General features: G+C 46.5%; 1 protein-coding gene across 1 annotated transcript in view; it reads right to left on the bottom strand.

Moving 5' to 3' along the window:
• Positions 1–25,708, bottom strand: part of Agbl1 (AGBL carboxypeptidase 1) — a 353,278-nt gene that overhangs the window by 279,015 nt on the left and 48,555 nt on the right. Inside the window, exons 8-16 of the mRNA XM_042698518.1 lie at positions 25,349–25,511; positions 24,167–24,234; positions 20,430–20,546; positions 18,410–18,975; positions 16,275–16,358; positions 15,986–16,072; positions 15,263–15,411; positions 14,281–14,368; positions 6,873–7,011 (exon numbers count right to left, since the gene is read on the bottom strand). Of these exons, the coding sequence (XP_042554452.1) occupies positions 6,873–7,011; positions 14,281–14,368; positions 15,263–15,411; positions 15,986–16,072; positions 16,275–16,358; positions 18,410–18,975; positions 20,430–20,546; positions 24,167–24,234; positions 25,349–25,511 (1,461 nt within the window). The remainder of the gene's footprint in view (positions 1–6,872; positions 7,012–14,280; positions 14,369–15,262; positions 15,412–15,985; positions 16,073–16,274; positions 16,359–18,409; positions 18,976–20,429; positions 20,547–24,166; positions 24,235–25,348; positions 25,512–25,708) is intronic.

Raw genomic sequence — 25,708 nt, 5'->3', positions numbered from 1 at the left:
AGCAAACACCCTGGTACCAGGAAAAAGTTAATAGCAATAACAACAACAATGATAACAGAATAGTATTACCCATTTGACACAGTGGTTGCTATTATTTAATTATGTAATATATGTGAAAAGCACCTGTCATGTAATAACTCTTAATGCTGGATATTATTTCCAATGAATAAATACGAGTTCAACCGTGATTTTTTTTTTAAGAACTAGTAAGAATTATAAACACAAGGGTGAAAAACTCAAAGAAAATATTCTCCACACTGCAAAAGAAAACAAAAACAAAGAAGACAGTACAGTGAAGCATGAGAACAAACATAAACCAGAATGACAGGAAGAACAATAAAAGTATTATCAATACACACAACATTAATCAGTCTTATTAAATGACACAAATGTTCAGATTGCTCTTCCTAAATTCTAAGGCGTGTTCTACACAGCAGGTACTTTTAAAGAGGCATGACACGTATGAGAAATGCTTCTAAATTATCTCTTTATTTAGTTTGTCTCCACTGAAACATTTTAAGGGAGAAATATTGAGACTAAACGGATAAAGAAACATAAATTAAAGCCAGCCAGGCAACACCGATGCGCGGCGAAGTCATATTCCACATCAAGCGCATTCAGTGGAAATTTAAAATCTTATTTTGATAAAGGGCACAATTCACAATGAGCATATAAAGCCCATAAATCTTCAGAATCAAATAACATGGGATTGAAATATGTAACACAAAACAGCAGACGGAGAAAAATTATGCCAGCACTGGGAAATTCTAAACCAGCGCCAGCCTTGAGTATAGGAAGCCCACACAACACATTTGAGCAAGACTGCTTCTTAGATACCCAGCGAACTTTGTCTTTGGACAGAAAAACCGTTATTGTATTTTCTCAAACACCCATGAAATTATGACAATAATTAATTTTACAACGCTTTCAAAGAAAAGGCAGAAATTGTTAATCCATCTTGTTGGATAACAATGAAAAGAAACTGCCGGGTGCTGGTGGTTCACACCTGTCATCCTGGCGACTCAGGAGGCTGAGAGCTGAGGATCACAGGACAAAGACACCATGGGCAGGAAAGTCTGTGAGATTCTTATGTCCAATCAACCAGCAGAAAGCCAGACATGGAGGCACAGCTAAACTTGATAAGAATAGCCCAATAAGGTGAGTGGGGGGAGCCTGGGAAGGGATGGGAAGGGGAAACAAAGGAGGAGGCTACAATGCTTGATAAGAAATTTGCTCATTATCCTTCCCATCTAATTGTAACTCCTCTGTACAGTATTTTCACAGTAAAAAATAAATAAAAATTCAAAAAAAGAATAGCCAAATAAGACCGGAGACCCTGAATTTAAGTCCTAGTACCACTACACAAAGTCCTAGTACCACTACACACACACACACACACACACACACACACACACACACACACACACACACACACAGAGGACAAATAAAAATGGCATTTCAAACAGCACAATAAATACAACAAGTATTTAGAAAAGGTAGCTTCCTTATGTGTAGTAAAGTAACTCGTCAATTAAATAGAAAATCAATTTAAAATTACTCATTAAAGCCTCAATGTGGGAACTAGACATCTGGGTATCACAACAGAGACAAGAATGGAAAAGAGTCCATTCAAACGTCAGCCACTCTTCAAAGCCATCCTGGAAAAGAGAAAACCCAGATTCTTCGTGATGCAGAGATGGGTAATGCTGGATTTGTGTGACACTGTACAATTTTAAGTAACTTATTTTTGTCATGCCCATCCATTTCTAGGTGAACATCACTCAGAGGAGTAATGTTCTTTCATTATGGAGATCTGGACTGAAACTTGCAATGATCACCATCAAATTTCCAGACTCTGAGATCCAAGAAAGAAACCACTGGAGCAGTGTACCTTAGCGTGCAGGACCTGATGCTAAGAAGGGCTGGGGTATGGATAGAGGTATGGGGGAGACAGACCATTCACGGCTAGAGCACTTGGGAAATGGTGAGTCAAATATCGTGAAAACACTTCCATGGTTGCAGGATTTCTCCGGTGCTTCGATGAGCCAGCACGCAGTGTGGAAACACATGTGCTTCGTAAATTTACACGACTGATAAACTTTTTTCTCTAAAGACCTCAAGAAACTAAGGTGCTACAGAGCGTGGCTAGAAAACACCATCTTGGTGAATTGCTTTTGTGAGTTAGCATTTGATTGTGCTCTCTCTCTCTCTCTTTCTCTCTCTCTGCCCCCTCTGTCTCTCTCTGCCTTCTTCTCCCCAGCTTCCTCCCTCCTAATAGCCTTCATTCTATTTCTCCCTCCCTTTTTCCCATCTCTCTTCTTCTTTTCCTGTTTCTCCCTTCTTCCTCTCCTTCCCTCCCTCCCTCCATCTCTCTGTCTCTCTTGTCTCTGTCTGTCTGTCTGTCTCTCTCTCTCTCTCTGTTCCTTGGTTTTATTATAGCCACAAGAGTCTTAAGAATTCAACCATGTTAAGAAAAATAATCATCATTATTCCATGATGTCACAAACAGGCCACAGCCTGCTGAAGGCATCTGATATCAAATGATTAAAATTGAGTAGGGCTGGACGTGTAACTCTGTGACAGATCGCCTGGCAAGTAGACTACCAGGCCCTGGCCAAGTATGGCGGGCATAGCCGCAATGCCAGTTATCAGGAGGCCGGGGGAAGCGAATCAGTCTCAGGTAGATCCCAGGCTAAAGCGTGACTCCATCTGCCAGGGGTACGACACTTGCCCAAGCGTGAGTTCAAAGGCCAATACCTCTCCCCAACAAAGAATGAATGAGACAATGAATCTACACCTCTCCCCTGCCAACAAAGAATGGATGAGACAATGAATCTACAGATATCTGCTCACAGGTTTGTCAACTATAAGGAAAATAACTTAATACTTTTCCCATTAAAAATAAAAGCTTTATGACTGATTATTTGGAAGAATGAATAAATAAAAAGTAATGGTAATCAACCACCCTAAGGCAACCACCAGGAACATTTGCATTTACTTCTTTTCTGTCTTATTTGGATTTTTGTGCACTTCCAATTTTATTACGCATTGTGCAATGTGTATCCATTAAGTCCAAGAGGGAAAATAATCTTAAAGCTAATAAATGATCTACTGGTTAGCATCTACTACCGCATAATGAAGACAGGCATTTCCACATATCAATCAATCAGTCTTCATAACAACACTATACTTAATGTTTTTATGTCTGCATCCTCTAGCCGTGAGGGCCAAAAACACATGAAAAAGAATTCCCGTGGTTACAGAGCATGGACACTCAGAGCCGAGACTCAAACCCAGGTCCACCTGATTCCAGAACTTGTCCTTGCATTGGGCTCAAGACCGGGCAAGCGGGATGTCCCCCTGACAGAGCACTTCCTGTCTCCCACACAACACAGCTCCCGCAGAACAGACTTCGCGCCGGCTCCTCCATGTCCACCACCTTCACCCGTGTCTCCCTTCTCTTCTGTACCACGTCAGGGTCTGTCTGTCTATTGATTACCTGACAACGTTGATTCACAACCTGCTCATTGTATCTTTGATCTACCACATGTTAAGCCGGTATTTTCCTTTGACACATCAACCATTTATTCTGAATCCCTTATAGCATATTGTACATATGGCCTTCCTCTCTCTGTCTCTATCTGTCTGTCTGTCTGTCTGTCTATCTGTCTCTGTCTGTCTGTCTATCTGTCTCTGTCTCTCTCTCTCTCTCTCTCTCACACACACACACACACGCACGCACGCACGCACGCACGCAGGCACGCACGCACGCATCTGGTAAATCCCCAAATCCCAGCCCAACCCTTTAAGAGCTTCAAGCCCTCCAAGTGTGATAACCTCTTTCCTTGTCTTTGGCCAATTTACGCAGTGAGAAGTTCTCAGTGAGATGCCATTTCTTTACCTCCCAGGTATCCATCGAAAACTGTCTTAGAACCCAGTTTTCTATCAATACTACCAGCTATTATCAATAACACAACCCTGGTCCCTTGAAGAATAGTACCGACAACACTTCAACCATCATCTCAATTACCAGTACCTCGAGGTGCTTGATTAAAATGTAATTCCTTTTGTTTGCTGCAGAACGATCATAATATTGCATTTCTCTTCGCTTGATTTTAATGCTGTAATTTGGACAATTATCCAACAGAAATAACTGGTAAGCATCTGGAAGATATTAATTTGAAAGAACCAAATACTAATTCCTTCATTAGAAGAGAATACTAAGGGTTTTTTTTTAAGTTTTCAAAACTATTCACAGTGAAAGACATCCGTTGAAGAACTTCTCTGCTACAAAAATGTCGGCCATCATTAAAGATAATCCACATCCTAAGAGATTTACAAATTGTGAATTCCAGGTGGAAATGTGTTTTTCACCCCTTAGCCTAACCCTCAAGTAGCATACTGTTAATTCTGCCCTTAGGGTGCCACTCACATTTATCACTTGATCTGTCGGAAGAAAAATAAAATGTTCCTCCTCAGGACACATCCAGAACTAAAAAATGAGTAGTGTGCATTACACAGTGTGCTTGTTCTGTCTGTGGTGAGAGGAGGACTTTTGGGAGAAGTTACAGAGACACACACACACACACACACACAATTCATTTCCAAGTGACCAAATGTCCTTCCAGCCCTGTTCTACTCACTTAGGAGGAAGCATTCCGTGTCTTGTCTTCCTTTCTCATTAACTCCTCAGACATCCCTAGTCACTAGGCAAAATCGCAAGGCAGTAAAGATAAATTGACCAGGCCCTCTCTCCTCCACCTCAGAATGAAGAACCATTTGGAAGACATCTCTTTTCTGGTGCTTTCTCTTCACTTCAAGACAAAAGTATCTTCCCTCTGACCTCAATGGTTCCCAAGTTTGCTTAGTTATCTGTTGTAAACTTTAGATCCTGGGCTCTGGTCTGTGTGACACAACCTACAAAGAGGCAGCAAGACATCCAAGTAAGATCCAGCCTCCACCAAACAGTTACAGGCTTTAAAGCAACGTGCAGACACCCAGCAAGGATCCACTAGAAACAGCTTGGGGTTAAGAGTCAGACAGTGTTTGGCAACGACCATTATCCCCAGAATTGCACATGGAACCCGTGGGTGGGTGGTGTAGAGATGTCCCGTAACTCAAGGACAACACAAGCTTGTGCAACTGAAAGCACGTGTGAGTGTCTATCATATCCGGCCGCAGTGACACGTTCACGGAGCCGACTCCCAAAGCAGAACCTCTTCTTCCCTGTGGTGGAATGGAAAAGGTTCCAGAAATTAACACCAGAGACGGGCCGGTGTTCGGTTCTCTCAGGTGGCCGTTTAGCCAGATGTGGGACTTTTCCTTCTCGGTTTTTGCATCTGTGCGTGTGAAGGGCGAAGGAGACGACGTTTCCAAGCTCCTTTTGAATTCTAATGTGTGAGACTGTCGCCAAGAATCTCAGCAGGGTCTAAGAAATGCTAACCGTTGACAAGAGTGATGTCTTAACACCCTGGGTCCCTGTCTCCAGCGGAAAAGGCAAACAAAACACGTGTTCTGCACGGAGTCCTCTCCCAAACACACTTCTTCACCTGCAGGATCTCACGGCCAGACCATGCAGACAGCTGTGGAAGGAGGCCGTGAGTCTGGCCTGCTCATTCCCTCACTCTCTCTCCAAAGGCAACAAATGTTTTATAACCCACACAGCTTGTTTCAGCGTACAGCGTGATATGCCTTTCTCTCATTAACATTGTGAGCTCTTCCCTTTCTCAGTACACAAATAATACCAGTTGTGTATCTCTGGCAATCTGGGAAAACACCGTAGAACTTTCTCTCCAGGCTAAATAACATATGGAGGGAAGGACAGATGTATTTCCATGCAGCGATTAGCCAAGTGGTTGGTTGAAGATGGAACACTTCTATTTATACCTGAACATTCCTTTTGAAGGGGGAGAATGTTCAGGGTTTTTATCTTTCCCAACTCCTTTTCACAGTCTTAAAAATAAAAATGGTCCGCCTCTGGGCTAAGTGATACACACACACACACACACACACACACACACACACACACACACACACACACACACACACACACACACACACATGCGCATATCATTATGCATACACTAAGAACATTTGGCATTAACACAGAGGATAAAAGCATTTGGTAGAAGATATGGTAGGTCATTAATCCTCCTCAGGATACCCATGAGAGAGCGAGGGAGGAGCAATCGTTCTCTTTACTTTTTAAAAAAACGACAGAAAACACGTGACACAAACCATCTGTTTACTCAAAACTGCCTCGGATGACTTTTTGGTAGAGCCTTCCAGAACATAAGGATGTGAGCTGAGTCTGAATTATTCTTTCCCTAGAAAGGCCAACGGGCCAGTGGGTCTGTGTGCTCTTCTTCCACCCTTCTTGTGCTCCCTGGATCCTTCCAGAAGCTTCCGGGCCATAGCCACGGATCCACTGGAGAAGCAGCAGTGGCTGCTTGCTCAGAGAGACTCGGGAGATTTTCCATGCGTCTTTTTTGCCTTCTGCTCGAGCTTGCTCAGTGAGGAGCTCTTCAGATTTGGGTGGGTTTATTCCATTTCAATGCCCGTGTGCCTCGCGTTTAACTTGAGGACCTTTCAGAGACAGAGCTCTCTCTCCCCCTCAGACAGGCCCCCATCTCCCACCATCCACGTGTGGACAATCTGGGCCTTCAGATGACCCTTCGGCCTGAGTCGGCCTCACGCTCTGTCTCAGGAAGGCCAGGGGACGCGCAGAGAGTTCCAGGTCTGTGATGGCAAAGCCTGAATCCCTCAGGGAAGGCAATTATTTCTCCTCCTCCCTACCCCCCGCCATCCAACGTGCCCAGGTCTCAAGGAAACCTCAGGGATCCCTTCCTGTGCCTGGCAGGACAGCGCCTTACCATGAGGGCAGTGTAGGTGTAGGGATAGTGGTAAGCCAGGTAGCAGTCATCGTCGCTGTGTGGGAAGGTGACGGAGAAGGTCAGGGTGTAATAGTGCTTCGTTCCCCCTGCCGCGGTGGTGTGCTGGCAGTAATGATTCCTGGGGGAAGCAAAAAGACAGGATGGGAGAGAGAGACGGTTAAAGACAGAGCCTCGAGATCCCACATGCTATCAGCGTCCTGTGTTACAGGGACCACGGCCTGCCTGGGAACCACTCTTGTGGGTGAAATGCAGAAAGCAAAGAAATGGGCAGGCGACCGCACTGCCCGATCACGGAGCAGTTCTACCCCACGGAGCCCGGCCCAGCTACCTCCTGTTGCCATGGACCCTTCTTGGCTGTGTCTGGAAAGACACACAGCAAGGAAGACAGAGGGCAGGACATTGAAACCTCTGTATTTAGCCTGTGCACTTTTCCTGGGACCAATCAAACAGCTCTGGCGAAAGGCAAAGAGCAATCACACGAGCTAGCTCTTGGCTTTTGACCTTCCAAGGTCCTAGTGATTGGACTTAAAGAATGTCAACAGCAGCTGTGAAAACATGAAATCTGCCTTCTCTGCCCTCAACCTCACACGTGTCAGCTCTAAACCTGGTGGCGCTCCCTCCCCGCAGACAAACCCCGCGGCCCAGGGTGATGCGCGAGGCTGGAACTCAAGAAAACGGATTACGCCTCATTTTAAATGAGCTTTGACTCAAGGAGATTGTTAAAACCCGAATCTAAGGTCTGAGCTCTGGCTGAACCTGAAGCTAATATTAGATTTTCCCACTCTGGTCTCCTGTAGCAAGGGCGGTTCAAAAGTTGACGTGAACACCAACACACTTCCTTCCGCAGAGGGCTTCCACCAAGCCCCTGCCCTCTGGAATCATCGTCTTCATGGAGAAATGTCTGGTAAATCTCTCTGGCTTGCGACAATTCAATCTGTCTGTGGTAGAGGGGGGGCCATCCAGGAGTTGTTTTGGCTGTGTTTTGTTTTCTTGGAAGCGGCGTAGGAGGTGTAGGGGTGGAAGGATGCTGCAGAACCCTGTCGCTCCCTTTCCTCTCAGCTGTGCGGGGAACACCTCTCTCCTCCTCTTCATTCAGCCAGCCCCTCTGCTTCCTACAACTCTGAACTCCTGCCTTTCCTTATCCAGGAAGTCTTCCTGGATAGACCCCTTCTGCAAGCTGTGTCTCCGCCACCGAACATCACTTTTTAGCTGAGCCACTAGTGCATCTTCCTGTTCCACACCGGAGTATCATGCCTAGACACAATAGCTGTTTAAAGTTTGTAAAATAATAATAAGATCACCATACTGTGATTGTGGTAATTGTGGTTCAGAGTCAGCTGGCGTTCAGAGTCAGTTAACTGCCAAAAAGCCGTAAGGGAACTGTGGCTTGAGTAGTGGATCATTAGCCTTGAGCCCAAATGTTCAGGGAGAGCACCCAGGGCCAGAGTTCAAGCCCCAAGGCTGACACATACATACATACATACATACATACATACATACATACACACATACATTCATACATACATACATACATACATAAATGGAGTTAAGACTCCAAGAATAACAATCAGTACGCTTTCCATTTTCTCCCTCACCTGAATGACATTTGTTCAAGGTAAGTTCTGCGTGTACATTGTCCAGAGGGACGTATGGAGACTCACAGATGCTAAGTGCTTTGGGAAATTCTCCACAGCACAGAGAATAAGATCCCATTTTGGATGTGACCTTAGCTTGAAAAGGTAGATGGTTTCCTTATACCACCTGCCTCTAAGGAATGGAGAAGAAGCTAAGAAGGTATTTAAAAAAAAAAAAAGCTTGTTTACTTCTCTTTTTTTGGTTCAATATGCAAGTAAAATTAGAAATTTGATCCTCCAGAAAGAAGGATGGCCATGGGCTGGGAAGGTGGCTCAGTGGCAGAGCACTTGCCTTGCATGCCTGAGGCCCTGGGTTCCATTCCTCAGCACCACATAAGCAAAAAGAAAAATAGCCAGAAGTGGCGCTGTGGCTCAAGTGGTAGAGCGCTAGCCTTGAGCTGAAGAGCTGAGGGACAGCGCCCAGGCCCAGAGTTCAGGCCCCACGACCAGACCCCCCCACCACCAAAAAAAGAAAGAAAGAAAGAAGGATGGCCAATAGACACATGAAGAAATGCTCAACCTCTCTAGCCATAAAAGAAATGCAAATCAAAACAACATTGAGATACCACCTCACCCCAGTTAGAATGGCTATAATCAAGAACTCTAATAACAACAGATGCTGGAGGGGATGTGGACAGAAGGGAACCTTACTGCATTGTTGGTGGGAGTGTAAACTTGTTCAACCACTTTGGAAAGTAGTATGGAGGTTCCTCAAAAGACTCCACATAGAGCTCCCCTATGACCCAGCAATCCCACTTTTGGGCATTTACCCAAATGATCACAAACAAGACCACACTAAAGCTACCAGCATGACTATGTTTATTGCAGCACTATTTACTATAGCTAAGATATAGAACCAACCCAGATGCCCCTCAGTAGATGAATGGATCAAGAAAATGTGGTATATATACACAATGGAATTCTATGCCTCCATCAGAAAGAATGGCATTGCCTCATTTGTTAGGAAATGGGAAGACTTGGAAAAAATTATATTAAGTGAAGTAAGCCAGGCCCAAAGAAACATAGGTCCCATGGTTTCCCTTATTTGCAATATCTAGTATATGTCTCAGTCAAGCAGAAAAGGTCAGATAAGGTGATGTTAGGGAAATGAACCCTAAGATATGTACTCAAAATTTTTTTTCTTTCTTGCAATTGTTTCTAACACATTTATAAGATTATTTCTTTGTTGCTTTGTATGTCCCTCCCCCACAGTATAACCCCTGCTTTCACTGTATTTGATGTCAGTATAATTTGTGGAGGGGAAGGGGAAAAACAAATTGTTTAGCTAGGGATACAGGTGGACCCATTGCAACAATGAGATGTACAAGTCGTTATGTAGACAACAAACTTTACAACTTTGGTGCGGGGGGGGGGGGGGGAGCCGGGAGGATTGAGGGGGGAGTGGGAGGGAGGATGGGAAGGGATGGGAAGGGGAAACAAAGAGGAGGCTACAATGCTTGATAAGAAATGTACTCATTATCTTGCCCATGTAATTGTAACCCCTCTGTACAGTATTTTCACAATAAAAAAATAAAAAATTGAACCTCAAAAAAAAAAAAAAAAGAAATTTGATCCTCCATAAATTGTGGCTGCTTACAAACTTCCTGAGTCTAAAAGAAATAATGTAAAAAATTCAGATGAGAGTTTGTGAAAGCACCCATAGGCCTGGCCAGGGTGGCATCGGACGACATTAAGGCATCTCTGCTCATCTCTGCTCGTGGTGACTGACATCCATTGAACACGTCCTTCACCAGACCCTGCTCCTAGTTGTCCAGCTTTTCCCCTGTGTCTTTGGATATTCTGAACAGCTAGCTTCATGAGGCAGACTGCCAGATTATCCTCCATTTTCTAGGCAGGAGATCTAAGGGTGAGAGAGCCTCTCCCAGGTCATGCCATGCACGAGTAGCAGGAATGCAATCCTAAGAACTTTCTCTCTTCTCTTCCATACACAAAAAGAAAAATCCGGCAAAAATGGGTGCGCCTCAGATCTGTCATCGCTGGGGACAAAGATGCCCTGGGCTGTGTAGAACCAGCTGTTTACACAGCTCCATGAGGTGGCGCACTGGTGGCTCACACCTGAGCAGCTAGGAGACCTGAGGATTGCAGTTCAAGACCAGCCCAGGGAAGAGCAATCCATGAGACTTGTATGAACTCAATCCAAATCCCTCTGCAGACACACCGTCTCTCCTTTTCCTCTGTGTGTGTGTGTGTGTGTGTGTGTGTGTGTGTACAACTGCAGAGTGTGTATAACTGCTTGCAGCAAGGGTGCAGCATTTCACTTCACAAGGTCTAATAACGCAGAGTCGCTGGGCAGCCGGGCAGATCTGTGCCCATGGTGTCGCTAATATTCTATGTGGCACCAAATGTCTCTCCTGAGACCTGGCGGCAGGATGGGTGACGGCAGGGTTCTGGGGTGACACCCATCCTCCTGTGAGTAGTTACGTCTCCTCTGGAGTGGGGACAAATGTCAGGAGAGGTCAGGGCTGGGCATTTCACAGCCAAACTGAGTGCACGGCTTCCCGCGCTCTGCTCTTCAGCACCGTAATTACTTTAGGCCAAAGTGGGGTGGGAGAGGGGGTGGCGGAGTGGACAGGTGGAGGCTCTGCCTGTCAGGCGCAGAAGCACGGTCACCGGAAAGTAAATAACACAGAAAAAAATTAAAAACAACGCTCCAAACCTGTCCCTGCTGACTTTCCTGAGAGGCAGAAAGAAACGGATCTGCATTGCATCTTGAGAGATTTTCTGGAAGAAGAGTCTTCCAGAATCTTTTTCGAGATGGGTGGAGAGATGAAGGATAGAAGAGAGAGCTGTTTTTTTTCCCCCCAGCAATGGTAGGAAATCAATTGTGCATAGGGGGAAAAAAGTATGAGGGGGGGGGAATCTCCTGAAATATATAAATATCTGAGCAATAAGAAGGACATTAAACTGTCCAAGGTTTATCCATCTATTCTAGATGGATGGTGAGAGAGGTATTAAATTCTGCATTAACGGTTTTCCAACCCACAGGTAAGGCCCGCTGACCGCAGTGGAAATTTCCTCACACCTCCGGCCTTATTTACTCTTAACTGTGTGTGTGTATGTGTGTGTGTCTGTGTCTGTGTGTGTGTGTGTGTGTGTGTGTGTGTTATTTTCTAAGTTAAATTAAACCTCTTAAAACAGTTAATTCGTGATTTATGACGTTCAACTTAGAAGCTTCCAGTTGAGACCAAGAGTGACTGCTCAGGCCTGTAACCTAGCTGCTCAAAAAAAATGAAGATCTGGGGGTTCACACGTGAGGGCTAGCTTGGACACAAAGTGTGTGAGACCATCCATCTCCACTAACAACCCAGATGCAGTGATATACATCCATGACCCTTGCTCTGGCTGTATTAATGCCTAGGTTACTTCTTTAGGCCTAATTTGCACAGGAATCCCAGAGCGAAGGACACAGATGACAATAGCTAACTGACGGCAGAACACTCTCGAAGCAATCCGGAGGCTCCTTGGAGCTGATGGGTGATCCCACAAAGCCATTCGTTCCCGGCCCTTCTCCTAGCCTCGGAGAGATGCCCAGGCACCACGGCTCACACGTCTTCCCAGAGCGACATCTCGGCCTCCCCTGAACCGTGGCTGTGAGTCTGGGAATGGAACCATCCACGCGCCATGCGTGGAAACGAGGAAGTGAACGTCTCCCTAATTCATATGCCAGAAAAAAAAATAAACAAATAAAGGTAGTAGTAAAGTCGACCTAGCCGGTGATGGTGACCCGGGAGAAGGGAGACAGACAGGGTGTGCCAGGCGGCTCTGTGTGTCGGGGAGACGTGTTCGGGTTCGTGGCAGGGAATCAAGACTGCCACTACCTAGTGACTTCTTCGCCTTGGAAATATGTTCGCACAATGTGGCGAATAATTGTCAAACAAACTCCGTTACAATGTAGCGATCTTATCCATTCACCCTGTTGTTCTGGCTGCCATATGAACAAAAAAAATGAATTACATTACACAGGCCCTGTTTGCATCTTACCCCTCTGTTCGTTCATCACAGAACAATTGTCTTGTTAATGAATCTAAAACACTCTTACCCTGGGCTTCCCTGAGGCCAGAGCTCTGGGTTTTGGTTGTTGGTTTGGTTTTTTTCTTGGATGCGTGGGTCTGCGGACAACTCATCCCTGTGACTTTATCTCCTCACCCCAAGAGGAAGCCCTCCCGGGAGAGAGCTCCGTCCCATCCGAGGAGGACCTGAAACTTCATGTGACATCCAGACCTACTAAGTTCCTGATCTAAAGCCAGTCTGAAGGTGGATCTTCCACCCCATGGGCTGGAACTATTTTCAGAGCTACTGAGATCCGAATGTAGCTTTTCATATTTGTTCCTTGTGGTGGTGCGCTTCTTCACGTCACCTCAATCTTTTCGGACATAAAGGAAGTACTAAGAGTTTTCAGGTAAGTAGCCTCCACAGTAACTTGCCATTGAGGTGAATGGGAAATAACTGAAGTGGTAACATTGTTGCCATTCTCCTAAAGGATATAGGAAGATCTTGTGTGGATTGGTGTCTTAAAACATCAAGGCCTAGCCAGGCGCCCATGGCTCACGCCTGTCATCCTAGCTACTCAGGAGGCTGAGATCTGAGGATCATGGTTCAAAGCCAGCCAGGGCAGGAATGTCCATGAGACTCTTATCTCCAGAAAATCAGAAGTGGATGGAAGTGGTAGAGGGCTAGCCTTAGAACAAAAGATCTCAAGGGCAGCACCAAGGCCCTGAGTTCAAGCCCCACAACCCACAAAAAAAATAAAAATAAAAAGGCCTGAAGATTGCAATCTGTCACTTGGGCACTGAATCTGGTAGTGCACCCTTCTCTCAGTGGTGAGTCTGCCTCAACTCAAGAGAGCGACAAGACCTTCGATCTTCCTCGTCTCTCAGGACTGGTGTGCAAAGCTAAGAGGTATGCGTGTGTATGCCTTTGATTTTAATATTGATACCCACCTAAAACGGCTGACAATTGTTTTCTGAGGGGCCTCTGATAATCTTAAAATGAGACAAAATGAGACATTACCCAGGCAAATAAGAACCAGCCTGTTGGTTGTCTAAGACACTCACCATAAACCAATAGTGACTGACACAAATTCTACCCCTTCACACATTGCCTACCCTTTCCCCACACCTCCCGTAGGTATTTGAAGGAACACGCATCCCTAAGCAATTCATAGGTGTGGCATCCATTACTTTCCATCAAAATGATTCGTGACTTTAAATCCTATTACGACTTTGCAGGATGAACTGATGGAACAGGGGTCTGCCGACTGAAGACTTGAGATGACTGTCGTAACCGTCCCTTCTCTTACTATTGTTTATTTGCACAAAACGACCTGGCAGTGGAAGCCAGTTTGTGAAGCATCTTTGTCCCACAGGGACTCCCTCGCCCTTCGGTTGACCAAAGCCTATGTCTAGGAATGGCCTGGAACATCTCAAGGCCTTGTCCCAGGGATGGACCTGGGACCACGAGCTTCCAAACATCACAGATGGGAGTCTGTACAAGTTCTGACTCCTGAGAGCAAAGTCTAAAAGTTTGCACATCTACAAATAAAGTGTTTTCTTTTCTCCCCATAAATCAACCTATATTTCTCACAGTCAGCTCATACCTCTGCGGGGTAGGGTGACGGACTCAGAAAGCAGGCAAACACAGATTGCTGGTGTTTATAAGATCAATAGTGAAAAGGAGGAGACACGGAATGAACGGCAGCGGAGGGGGAAAGGAAGTGAGCAGCACTCACTCACTTGTAGTAACAGATCTCATCGCCTGTCCGTATCCATCCGGCTCTGCCGAGGAGCGCTTCCTTCACAGAGTACAGGGTGGGCTGCATCCCTACATGAAACCAAACCAGGGCTTAATCCACGAGGAAAAAAGAGTTGGGCTGGCCGAATAACCATCCCCAAGGGACATCCTGATGTCAATCCCTGCAAACCATGGACGTCATCCATGTGAGGGACTAATGAACAGGCTCTGTGGGTGTGATTCAGTTCAGGATCCTGAAGTGGAGCAAAAGTTATCCTGGTGAGCCCTACAAGCAATCCCGGGGGTCCTTCTGAGTAAGCCGGGCACAAGGAGGCGGAGTGAAGCAGCAGCAGCAACTTCCCCGAGGGAGAGGGAGGTTTGAAGCTTCTATCCTACTGATTTTGAATAGCTGGAGGGAAGGTTGTGAGCCACAGAATGACTGTGGATGGTGGGGGGCGGTCAGGATTCTCCCTTAAGACCTCCAGAGAGGGAACGTCCACACCCTGCCTTTGTCCCAGAGAAACGGATTGGGGTATTTAGGAGAAGTTACGTTTTTCTCCAGTGTTCAGAGCGTGTGAAGCAGAGCTGCTGTCCTGTGGGACTTTGCTTCTCTGCGGTCTCGTGAATAGGCGCGAAGCTCCCGTGGGAGCAGAAACCCTGGAGAGTGAATTTCTTGACCAACTCCACCCCCAAAGATCAAGGGATGGCAAGGGAATGAGAAAACGCTAGGAGCTTAACATATACTGTGACCATGGCAGAGCGGGGACTTCCTGGCTCCCCTCTGCGGTAACTCTGCCATGGTTTGGCCACTCTCTTACCATAGTGGCCATCTAAGTGTGTCAATCTTCTGGAAAAACCAAGAAGACCTTCTGATAGGGACAGAACCAAGTCGAAAGGAGACATGATTCCTAGTATTATCCCAGAAAGCTCCAGGTCCGTCTCCCCCCTCCCCCTCCCCCTGCCCCCCTCGCCAAGAGTACCTACCATAATTGAACTGGCTGTTGAGCTTCTCGCCATTGATGATGTTGAAGCGGTAAGGCACCGCCGCCCTCATGCCGCTCACCCTGAAGTAGAACCACTGCTGGTGCTCAGAGCTGTTCACGTCAGCATTGGTCAGCAGGTCGTACTCGAACCTGCAGAGGGACACGCAAGATGGAAGGGCTACCTGGAAAGCATTCGAAGTCGGTGGGACCCTATCCATGTGCGTCTCTGGTTCTAGAGTACAGAGCTAAGACCGGAGCTCGCGGGCCCATGAGATCCTTTTGTTTGAGTCAGAGCTCACGGAAAGGGCTTTGCTAGGATGGGGATGGTACTGTGTATTCCTTAGACCGAACGACAGAGAGAGAGCCCAGGAGTGGTCTCAGCTACACAGCCAGCACCTGGAGAGGTGCAGAGACCAGAGCCAATGCATGTGGCCTTGGTACCACAACACCCACGGAGCCACCGCTGGGAAGGTCCAGGAGGCACGTTTGTGCTTCTGGTCCACAGTTCCCCTTGCCGCGACCTCCATCCGGGAGTCATGTTAATCTAATGATTCCTGGAGAGGAAAACCCTCCAACTTCAGGGCTTGCAAATTTTCCTGCTGTCAGGCCCCCTCGCTGTGACAGATCGCAAACCTCTGAGTGAAGTCACCGCCCATGGGCTGGGGAAGAGAGAAGCGGGCAATCCGCCCTCCCTCCTGCGAGGCTGAGTTTTTTCCTTACTTACTCACGCACTTGGATAGCTTTGCGAAGATTTCCTGACTCAAACTTGGAGAAGAACCTTAAGCAACCGGGTGTGGTGTCTTGCAAAGTCCTAGAATGAAATATGAGCATGTGTGAATAGATCCCATAGGTAGGCGTGGGCATGACTTGACAATTCTCCTAGCCCTTAAACCTGCGGTCATCAGACTGATTTTAGAAATACGTAATGGATTAGCAATAGGGAACAGTCCAGTCCTGGCAGCATTCACGTTGGTGAATTCTTGAACATCCAGGCAATGTTCAAGGCCACCTACCAAGGCTCATCCAAACTGAAGACGACTCTGTTGATAATGTCGTTTGGCTGGGTGAGCCTCCGGACATCCTCCAATATCTTGATCCTGGAAAAAGAAAAAGTGCAACATTTATAAGCACTGGGCCTTACTCTCTCCTCAGCTCATTCTGTGGGCTTCCCAGGGAAGGCCTTGGGCCATCAGAGAAATAGACAAGAAGAGAGAAGGTAGACTCCTACCCAATCTCAGCCTCCACTACCCTCTTCCCCCCACCCCCCACGTTCTTGTGGAAAATAGAACTACACCAAGTGGTAGGTACTGAGAAAGGGAAGGTCTTACATTTTAGGGGATTGTTTGCTCGAGCACTGCTTTTGTCCTTGAGTGTCACGTCAAGGGCATCTTCGGCTACATGAAGAAGAGTCCCTTGCACCGAGATGGCTCTAAGTAAGACTACTAGAATCCACGGGACATGGGACACTACAGTAGGCCTCTGTACTCTTGTACTGTGCATATTCTTTGGGCTCGCTCTGCTCCAAAGATGAGACTGTATGAGAAACAACGGTATCTGGGAATTTCAGGAAGAAGTAGGGAGCATGCTCAGAAGGTCTTTCATTTCCTTCCTTCCATTTCTGATCATTGGCATGGGTCAGGAGAGGAAAGGCATGAGCCTGGATTGGGAGGGAGGGGCTACATACGGGGTAAGATGGCGCCACTCTAGAGCCTGTTCTCGGGAAGCTAAGCCTGGTGGATAATGTGCAGTTGGGAAAGTCAGCCAAGCCCGCAGTAGGAGCAGGTTTGGGGACCTAGCATCAAAACAACTTGCTGATGACGTGGAATATACATTAATGAGACTTTTTGGTCTGCACGTTGAACCATTGGCAAGTATGTGCCTACTCATCTGTTTTCCTTACCCCCTATGGGATACTTTTTTTCCCTTTGACTTTGTTAGAATTCATCGGAATCCCGTTATGGTGAGCCAAATACAAAGCTCTTTCCCATATTCTGGGGGATCATCTGTCATCCAGAGTTTCTACCCTGGATAATGTGTCTCTTCCTGTGCTTTCCTCAGTGACATAGCAAATCTAGTTTCCAAACCATGCCAGGGTCCAGGAGCCATTTCCTCTCTATCAGGCAAAAAAGCAGACAGCCATTTGTAGTAGATAAGGAAAGAAATCCTAGATGACCAGTTTGTTAATTTTCATTCGGGAACCTTCCCTCTGGTAAACCTCACAAGATGACCTTGATTAACAACACAGGTGTAAGGTGTCCAGTTTTGTCTTTGACAATAAATACAACCTAACAGGGGCAAGGGGGTGCATGCCTGTAATCCTCCCCACTAGGGAGGCAGAGGCAGAGGATGGTTGAGTTCCAGAAGAGTCCAGGTGAAGCCGGTGAGACCCTGCTGTGGTGTGCAGAAGGCAGGGCAAGGGGCTGTATTAGAATCAATGAAGGATTCCTTTGTCAGGAGCCTGCTGTGTGCCTACTGCAACCCTATACTGGATTCCACAATGGCACAGCAGGGAGGCAAGATTGCAGGGTGGACAGAAGTTTCCAAAAGGCCTGGAAAATGCATCTCATCAATGCTACTTTCCTACACATACAGCAGAACTGTCTAAACAAGCCACACATAATATGTAATATATGCATATATAATATATACACGGCATATACATTATACAAAGATATGATATATACATATATAAAGTAAATATACTTATATACTGTATATATTATAAAGATATATATGATATATACATATATAAAGTAAATATACTTATATACTGTATATATTATAAAGATATATATGATATATACATACATAAAATAAATATACATATGTATATATTTGTCTATATGTATCACAAGAGATTACATATAACATATATAATTATATATAAGGTAAATACATTATGTATTTAATTATGTTACATATATCACATATAATTATATATAAATGCCTTCTATGTTTATACCTAAAATACTATATATAATACATAATGTGCATTGTACTATGTTATATATTAGATGTGCTATATATAAAATATAAGCTATTATATGTGTATTATATAATATATAATTACATCTGTGTATGTACGTGTGTACAGACACACACACACACACACACACGTATTTCTATCATAGGAGAGTAGTACCATCACCTTTGGATGCCCCGTCTGCGCTCCAGCATGGGCTGGGCACAGGAAGGCGGGCAATGTCCCCAGAGGTCAGGGAAGGCCACCATCTCGAAGTCCACTGCAGACCTGGTTCTTTGGGCTTTGGCCATGTAAACACGAGGGTCATGGAAAGGGATTTGCTTGTGGTGTGCACGCAGAAGCTGTTCCATGACTCCAGCAGTTTCTCCAGGCTTGGTGGAATTGGAGAAGTCACGTATCCTTGGACAAGAAATAGCTTCTCTGTCCCAAGCATCCTCTTCTGGGAAGGCCTGGATGCCGGAGGCATCATTTCCGGAAGGATCTTCTGTCCCAGTGCTGCTGGTCTGCGTGTTTGGGGGTGCATTCACTGAAGGCCTTCTTTTGAAGGATCTCCCCGTCTTCACCCTGCGCAGGAGGGAGGCCGAGGCCGGATTTGTTCTTTCTGGCCCCCACGAGCTGTGGTCTTTGTTGAAGCAACGCTGTCCCGGGAAGGTGACCGTGGGAATGTGGCGGTGATTGGCATGCTGGGTGTCTTCCAGGTTCAAATCATATCCCAATGGGGACTGCAGTTCCTTCCGGTTTAAAAGGAGAACATGGTACATCAGTGTTTCCTTCCAGGTAGGAAATGCAATTCTATCCCTGCCCCAACTCTCTGGCCATGAAGCTCAGCCTCAGTCCTCTGAACTGGGAAGCTGTTGCTGGAGTCAACCAACGCAGACTCACCTACGGGCTCATGCGTGGAAGGGGATGTGGCTGAGCCTAGAGCCATTCTATGCAATGTGTGCCTTCTGCAACCCGCACTAAGCTGGCACCAGGCTGAGCCATTCTCCAGGTCCTCCCAAAACTCACAGTGGAGCTTCTTACTGTGCACAAAGGTAACGTGTTTGTTTGTTTTTTAAATCTGAGGATAATTTTGATTATAGAAGACTAGGAGGAAGAAGAAGAAGAGGAGAGGAGGAGGAGGAAGAGGAGGAGGAGGAGGAGGAAAAGGAAGAGGAAGAGGAGGAGGAGGAAGAGGAGGAGGGGACACTATCTTCCTTGACACCAAAGTGAAATTGCCTTGACTGAAAGTTTTCACCATGGATCCATTTCTGCCTTCTAGAATGAAGTGGAAGAAACTAACTCCTCTCTTCCTGACTAGCTATATCCTGTGATATGGTCACACTCATCATTTCCGAAGCCTCATAAGAAAATGAAAGAGTTCTGTTTTTAAGCAGCTCTGTAATTGTGATGGCCGCAGCAGCCTCTAGGCACTGACTGAACATCACCAGGTCTAAGCTACTCATGTTTGTCTCCGATAATAAGGACATCCTAACCTGGGCATGGTGGTGAACACCTATAATCCCAGCTACTTGGGAAACACAGGTAGGAAGACTGTGAGTTCCAGACCAGCCCGGGCAACATTAGTGAGATTCTGTGTCAGGAAAAAAAAAAAAAGAAGTAAAACAGAAAGGCTGACCTCGCTTACTTGTGGATCACATCTATCATCCTAGCTACTCAGGAAGCCGAAATCTTATCATCTAGTTCTGAAGCCAGGCCAGGCAGAAAAGCCTGAGAGCCTCTCTTTCCAACTGACCTGCAAAATGTGAGAGTGGGAGGCATGGCTCAAGTGGTAAAACACCAGAAGTGAGCCAAAAACAACAAAAAAGCTAAGCAAGAGTATGAGTCCCTGAGTTCAAGTCCTAGAATGAGGTGAATGGGGAAGGAGCGGGCGTGGGGCATGAATCAAGCAGTATTGACCAGTAGTCATAGAAGAGAAGGATGGGGAGAAGGGGGGAGATGGAAGGGAAGGGGGAGGGAGAGAAGGGGGAAGAAGGCGGACGAAGTCTAGCCTCAGGATGGCTACCATCAGGAGGGATTCCATCCGTGCTGGATCCCAGCCCAGCTCTAGGGAGGCAGAAGGTAAGCCTCTTGCACACATCCTCCATAGCGCTCTTGCTTTCCCCTCCGCAGCGCTCAGGGGCAGACTGCTCATGATGAGCGCGGGCGTGTCTCCTCTGGACACCCTCTGCGGCCCCCATCCTACCTCAAAGCTACAGGAGAGCTCCGGACACATGTGCTGGTACTGTGCCAGCTCCTCTTCGGGTCGGTCTAGACCAGGCTTGGCACTCAGCTTGTCCACATCCGTTTCTAAGTCGTCATCCTGCGGTGGGAGAGTCAGAGGTTACCACCACGAAATCCACCCTGAGCAGCAGCCAGGCAAGATGCACAGCGCCTTAGAACAGATTTCCCCGGCCCTGCATCAGGCTCCAGCGCAAGCCTGGCCGATAGGGAGGTGAACGCACCAGACTGTATGTTTTGAAATAAAAAGGAAGAAGACTTTAAAAAATCTATTCACAGCATTTAGGTCTCCTCAGAAATGCATAATGCCTTGGTCCAAATAAGCCAGACGACGTACACAGCAGAGCGTAGTATGAAAGAAATTCTCAGCTCCGTGTGTAAGTGTCTTTCCCATTCACTCAGCTGTTTCCTCCCTCCCCACCCCGCTGCGGTGGGCATTTACTGAGCACCTACAGTGAGCAAGTATGCTTCGAGCGACAGAAGAAGAATCCATGCCTCTGGGACAGAGAGTGGTCCAGGCTCCTTAAAGGAGGATAAACACGAGAACAAGGTCATTAGGTCCTTTCCCACAGTGGCAAATGCCCTTCAAATGATGGACATGGGAGTGATCGGCATTGAGACTGAGATGTGAGACGCTGCTAATAACAGGGGCAGTCTGCCGAAGCCCCGTGAAGGAAGTAACGCAGGTGCAGGTATAACAGAGCTAAAGAGACAGAAGGAGAGCCAGCTCTGCCCAAAAGTGTGTTTAGAGGAATGCTAGAGGAAGGAACAGGTGACGTTTGATGATAGAAATATGCTGGAGGATGCAGCATAGAAGACAAGAGGAGGAGGACAGGAGATGAGATCTGGGAAACGGCAGGAGAGAAACTGCTGGAAATACTCTGCCTTCCCGTTATGTCTTCCTCTCTCTGTGCATGTAAGAGCTCACTCGGTTTTATCATTGTGTAATAATTATCATTGTGTAATAATGGTGATCATGACCTTGAAATGCTGGTATGCTTTTCAAAGGTTATAAAGTTTGAGAGAAACGATAAGGAGAATCCAACCATCCATTTTCCCATAATCCTACATCAAGTTTTCCTGACCAGGTAGGGAAGAAAACTCAAATGTATGTTTAGAAGTGTATTTGGTTAGTTAAAAGAAAACCTGATTATCCAGGAGGCTTAAGTCAAACAAATGTGAAAGCTGGGTACTGCCCAGGCCTGTAAATCCTAGCTACTCAGGAGGCTGAGATGCGAGGATCCCAGTTCAAAGCCAACCCCAGGCAGGAGAGTCCATGAGAGTCTTATCTCCGATGAACCACCAGAAAACTGGAAATGGTGCTGTGGCTTGAAGTGGTAGAGCGCTAGCCTTGAGCAAAATGAAGCTCAAGGACAATGCCTAGACCCTGAGTTCAAGACCCAGGACTGGAAATAAACTAATAAATAAATGATGTCCTTTGTTTCTTTATAGCATTTTCTGCCCCCAAGAAATTAACGTAGCACCTCTATCCAAAAAAAAAAAAAGCATTTGAAAAAAAGAACAAATTTTAAAGTAATGGGAAAGTTAAAGGAAAACTTGAAGGCACTCTGTGTATCCTTGTTCTTATTATTTCATTGTGTTTATTTTTAGGCAATACCGAGGTTTGAACTCGGGACCTGACACTTGCTAGGCAGATTTCTCCTTCTTCAGTCTATTGAAACCCCATGTCTGCGTGCTATCGGTTGTGACTCCCTCTCTTTTTATGTTGACTTTGATGGCTTCCAAATAAATCACAGTAGCCAACATCCCAAGACACACACCTCTGTTTTTGTCAGTTGTGGGGCTTGAACTCAGGGCCTGGGCACTGTCTCTGAGCCTTTCAGCTCAAGGCTGGTGCTCTACCACTTTGAGCCACAGCACCACTTCTGGTTTTCTGCTGGTTCACTGGAGATAAGAGCCTCATGGACTTTCCTGCCCGGGCTGGCTTTGAACCACAATCCTCAGATCTCAGCCTTTGGGATCTCGGTGCTAGGATTACAGGCGTGAGTTACGGCACCTGGCTCCAAGACCCTTTTGAAGCGAAAAGTTCCCATTTCTCATTCTTGCTCAGTGTGTGGTCCTAAGCATTGGCTGGGTTTGGGTGTTGTTTTGTGGGAGTTTTTGGTGTTTTGTTGTTATTGTTGTTGTTGCTGTTCCAAATGAGAATAGCACAAGGTAAAGCCTTCGTCCCTTCTGTGAATATAACAGAGATATTCCTGGGCTCAGGATTCGCTGAGGCAAAGTATTTTGATGGGCCACAGGTCCCTCCATTCCCGTGGTCCCCAGCCTGGCCCCGATTCTGATGCTGCTCTGCCGCCCAGGCCCACACTGACTTCTCCCCTGTGCTCTGGCACGCAGGCTTTGGAGAGAGTTCCCAGGCTCTGCGCTTCCCACGTGCTCATGCACTGCTTTCCCCGGTGGGTGTGTTACGCTTTTCTTTAGGGCCCTGTCTCCCAGGCTGTGTGTGAAGTCAGGCAGTCACACGCCTCGTGCCTCCACATCAGATACAAGAGGCGCGCGGCAGTGCATCAGACGCTCGGTTATCGGAGAGCAAGCGGGCCTGGAAGGGAAGGTGGCATTGACAAATGACTACAGCAGCCCAGTGTTATTCAAATAACTCCACACGTACTCAGAGGCCTGCTCGGGCCAAGTCACAGCGAAGAACCAATTTGCTCCTGATGACTTCAGAAATGATTCTATTTATCAACAAAACCATGGGAACACCAGACTGTCGATAGCACTCTGAGCCAGAGACAGGGCTTAGTGATAACCCCTAAATGTCTACCAGGACCATCAGCAAGGTGAGCGATAATCACAGTCAGAAAGCCGGAAGTCTCTTTCTCCCCAGAAAGGAATGGAGGGAGAGAGAAAAGAACACGGAAGGAAATCATTTTTAAAGTCAGGTTTCATCCCAGGAACATCCTAAAAGGTAGTATTTGCTGCTCAGTCTCATTGGACAGGCCATGGCATTAATGAGCTGTAACTTGAAGAAATGTGCATGGTGACAGAAAAGGGAGACAGAATTATAACTCACAGGCAGCTGGCCATTTATTTCTGCACAGTGGTTCTCAGCCAGAGGCGATTCTGACAGTCCCTCAAGACCCGTGTGGTTCACGTCTGAGGGGCAGGGGGGCAGATGCCACCGGTATGTAGGGGCAAAGAGCAGAGGTGCGTAGGTCATTAAGGAACCAGGACCAGAAGCAGCCTCCGTTGGCCAGGGTGGCACACGTTGCAAGGTCGGTTCACACAGACCCAAACAGGAGTGTGCAACACTGCAGCCATGTGCCCAAGGGGCAGACAAGAAGAGCCATGTAGGAAGAGAGGGGTGGTCTTAGTAGAGACTTTCATAGGAAAAAAAATTTCCATTCTCTCATCATGCCCTTATTGAACAAACTAACCCGAAGCCTGCAGTGACTTGGTAGGGCTCCTCCTCATGGAATATTAATGTCTTCGTGATCAATAACTCTTGATTTTAAGATGAGATCTCAAGCTAGATCCATCCAGGTGGGCAATCAATAACACTGGTCCCATTCCACCCTGCGTATCACTTGTCTGTGGAGTGGGCAGCAAGGGAGCCCAGTCGAAGGAAGCCCTTCAGATTGAAGGACTTGCCTGAGCTCCAGCCATCGGAGGAAGTGCTGTGTTTCCTTTGCGTGGTGTGAAGGGGGGGGGGAGGTTACAAGCAAGGGCTGGGGCACCTACCTCCTCTTTTGCGGGATCAGATTCCGAGTCTTTGTCCACCTCCTCATCACTGTTGTCTTCAAAATCCTCTGGGTGGGGGAAAAGAAAAAGGAGGTGAAAAATGAACGAAGACATCTTGTTATCTGGGATTGAGACCCAGGTCACACAAGGGTGCATCAGGTTCCAGCATACTCCGGGTTTGCCGGTGAACGCGGTACGCGGCGGAGAATGTGGTCCCACATTGAGCCCCAAACGATTGCAGGATAAAATGGCTTTTCCATCTCCCAGCCCCAACTTTGAGGTATTTAGGCAACAATGCACTGCCAAAGTTGTTTGAAGTTAAATGTTGCCCTGGCTCTATCCCTCATGTTTACATGAAGGAATGCGTTTCAACAAACTTCATCCCGTGACTTTTGATAGCATTCACTCCCCTGGGGATGAAAATTCCACATGTGGACGATCTGTGCCACTTTGGGAAAACAGGGCTGGGAAAGAAAAAAAAAAAAGCCCTCTGGAGTGTTTTCACTGGAAGATCTTTCTGGCGATTAAGTTGACATCCTTCCCAGCACCCTAATATGAGTCACATGGGGCGACAGGCAGCCAGAGTTTTATTTTAATGTCATCCTTAGGGCAAATTAGATTCCACCACCAGTCAGTACCGTGAAGAGACTTTGATCATAGAATTGTAGCTAGGGTTTTTTTTTTTTTTCTTAATTAGCTGAGATGACTTACACAGGTATTTGACAGCGACTAGGGAAAATGGCGACCGTTAATAATTAAAATAGGTGAGCTGAATGCTTTCTCACTGTGTTTATGCGACAAATTATATATATATATATATATAATGAACATATGTGTATGTGTATGTATAGAATACATACTATATGTATAATGTGTATATGTTCATATGTACATATTACATGTATATATATTATCTATGCATGTGTAAATGTGTATATATTGTATGTATGTATATGGTACATATATACAATATGTACATTGTGTGTATATAATATGTACATACATACAATATATGTATACATATATACATAATATACGCATACGTATATACATATTATATATACGCATATATATAATAGCATGAGCTTATTAGATGATCACAATTGTCCTATGAAACAATTCGCCTTCTTCTGCTATGCAGAAGGTGCCCACTCCAGAGCCACGGCTGCTTACTTACGCTACCTTCAGTGAGGGCGTGTGGCGGCTCTGGGGTGGCGCTGGTGTCTGGGAAGGCGTAGGCACTCTTGGCGGTGAGCAGGGGGAGCGGGCTCCTGGGATGGCCCTGCCGGAGGGTCTGGAGCATGGCGGAGACGGCAGGCTCCGCGCTTTCCTGGTCCAGGCAGCGCTGAGCAAAGGGAGGACAGAGACAGACGCTGGAGTCTTGCAGACAGACCCCACTCCCCATAACGGGATCTGAGTTCACAAATGCCGCTCAGCCTAAGCGGGCAGGCGACCGCTTCGATGTAGAATGTGCCCTTGGAACGTTCTGGTCTTCTGGCCGATCTGGACTTTATTTCTCATTCCTTGCGTATACCCTGGAAT

The sequence above is a fragment of the Dipodomys spectabilis genome, unplaced genomic scaffold, assembly GCF_019054845.1.
Source record: "Dipodomys spectabilis isolate Male_0828 unplaced genomic scaffold, ASM1905484v1 ptg000233l, whole genome shotgun sequence".
Classification (NCBI taxonomy): domain Eukaryota; kingdom Metazoa; phylum Chordata; class Mammalia; order Rodentia; family Heteromyidae; genus Dipodomys; species Dipodomys spectabilis.
This window is presented reverse-complemented; position numbering and strand designations above follow the sequence as displayed.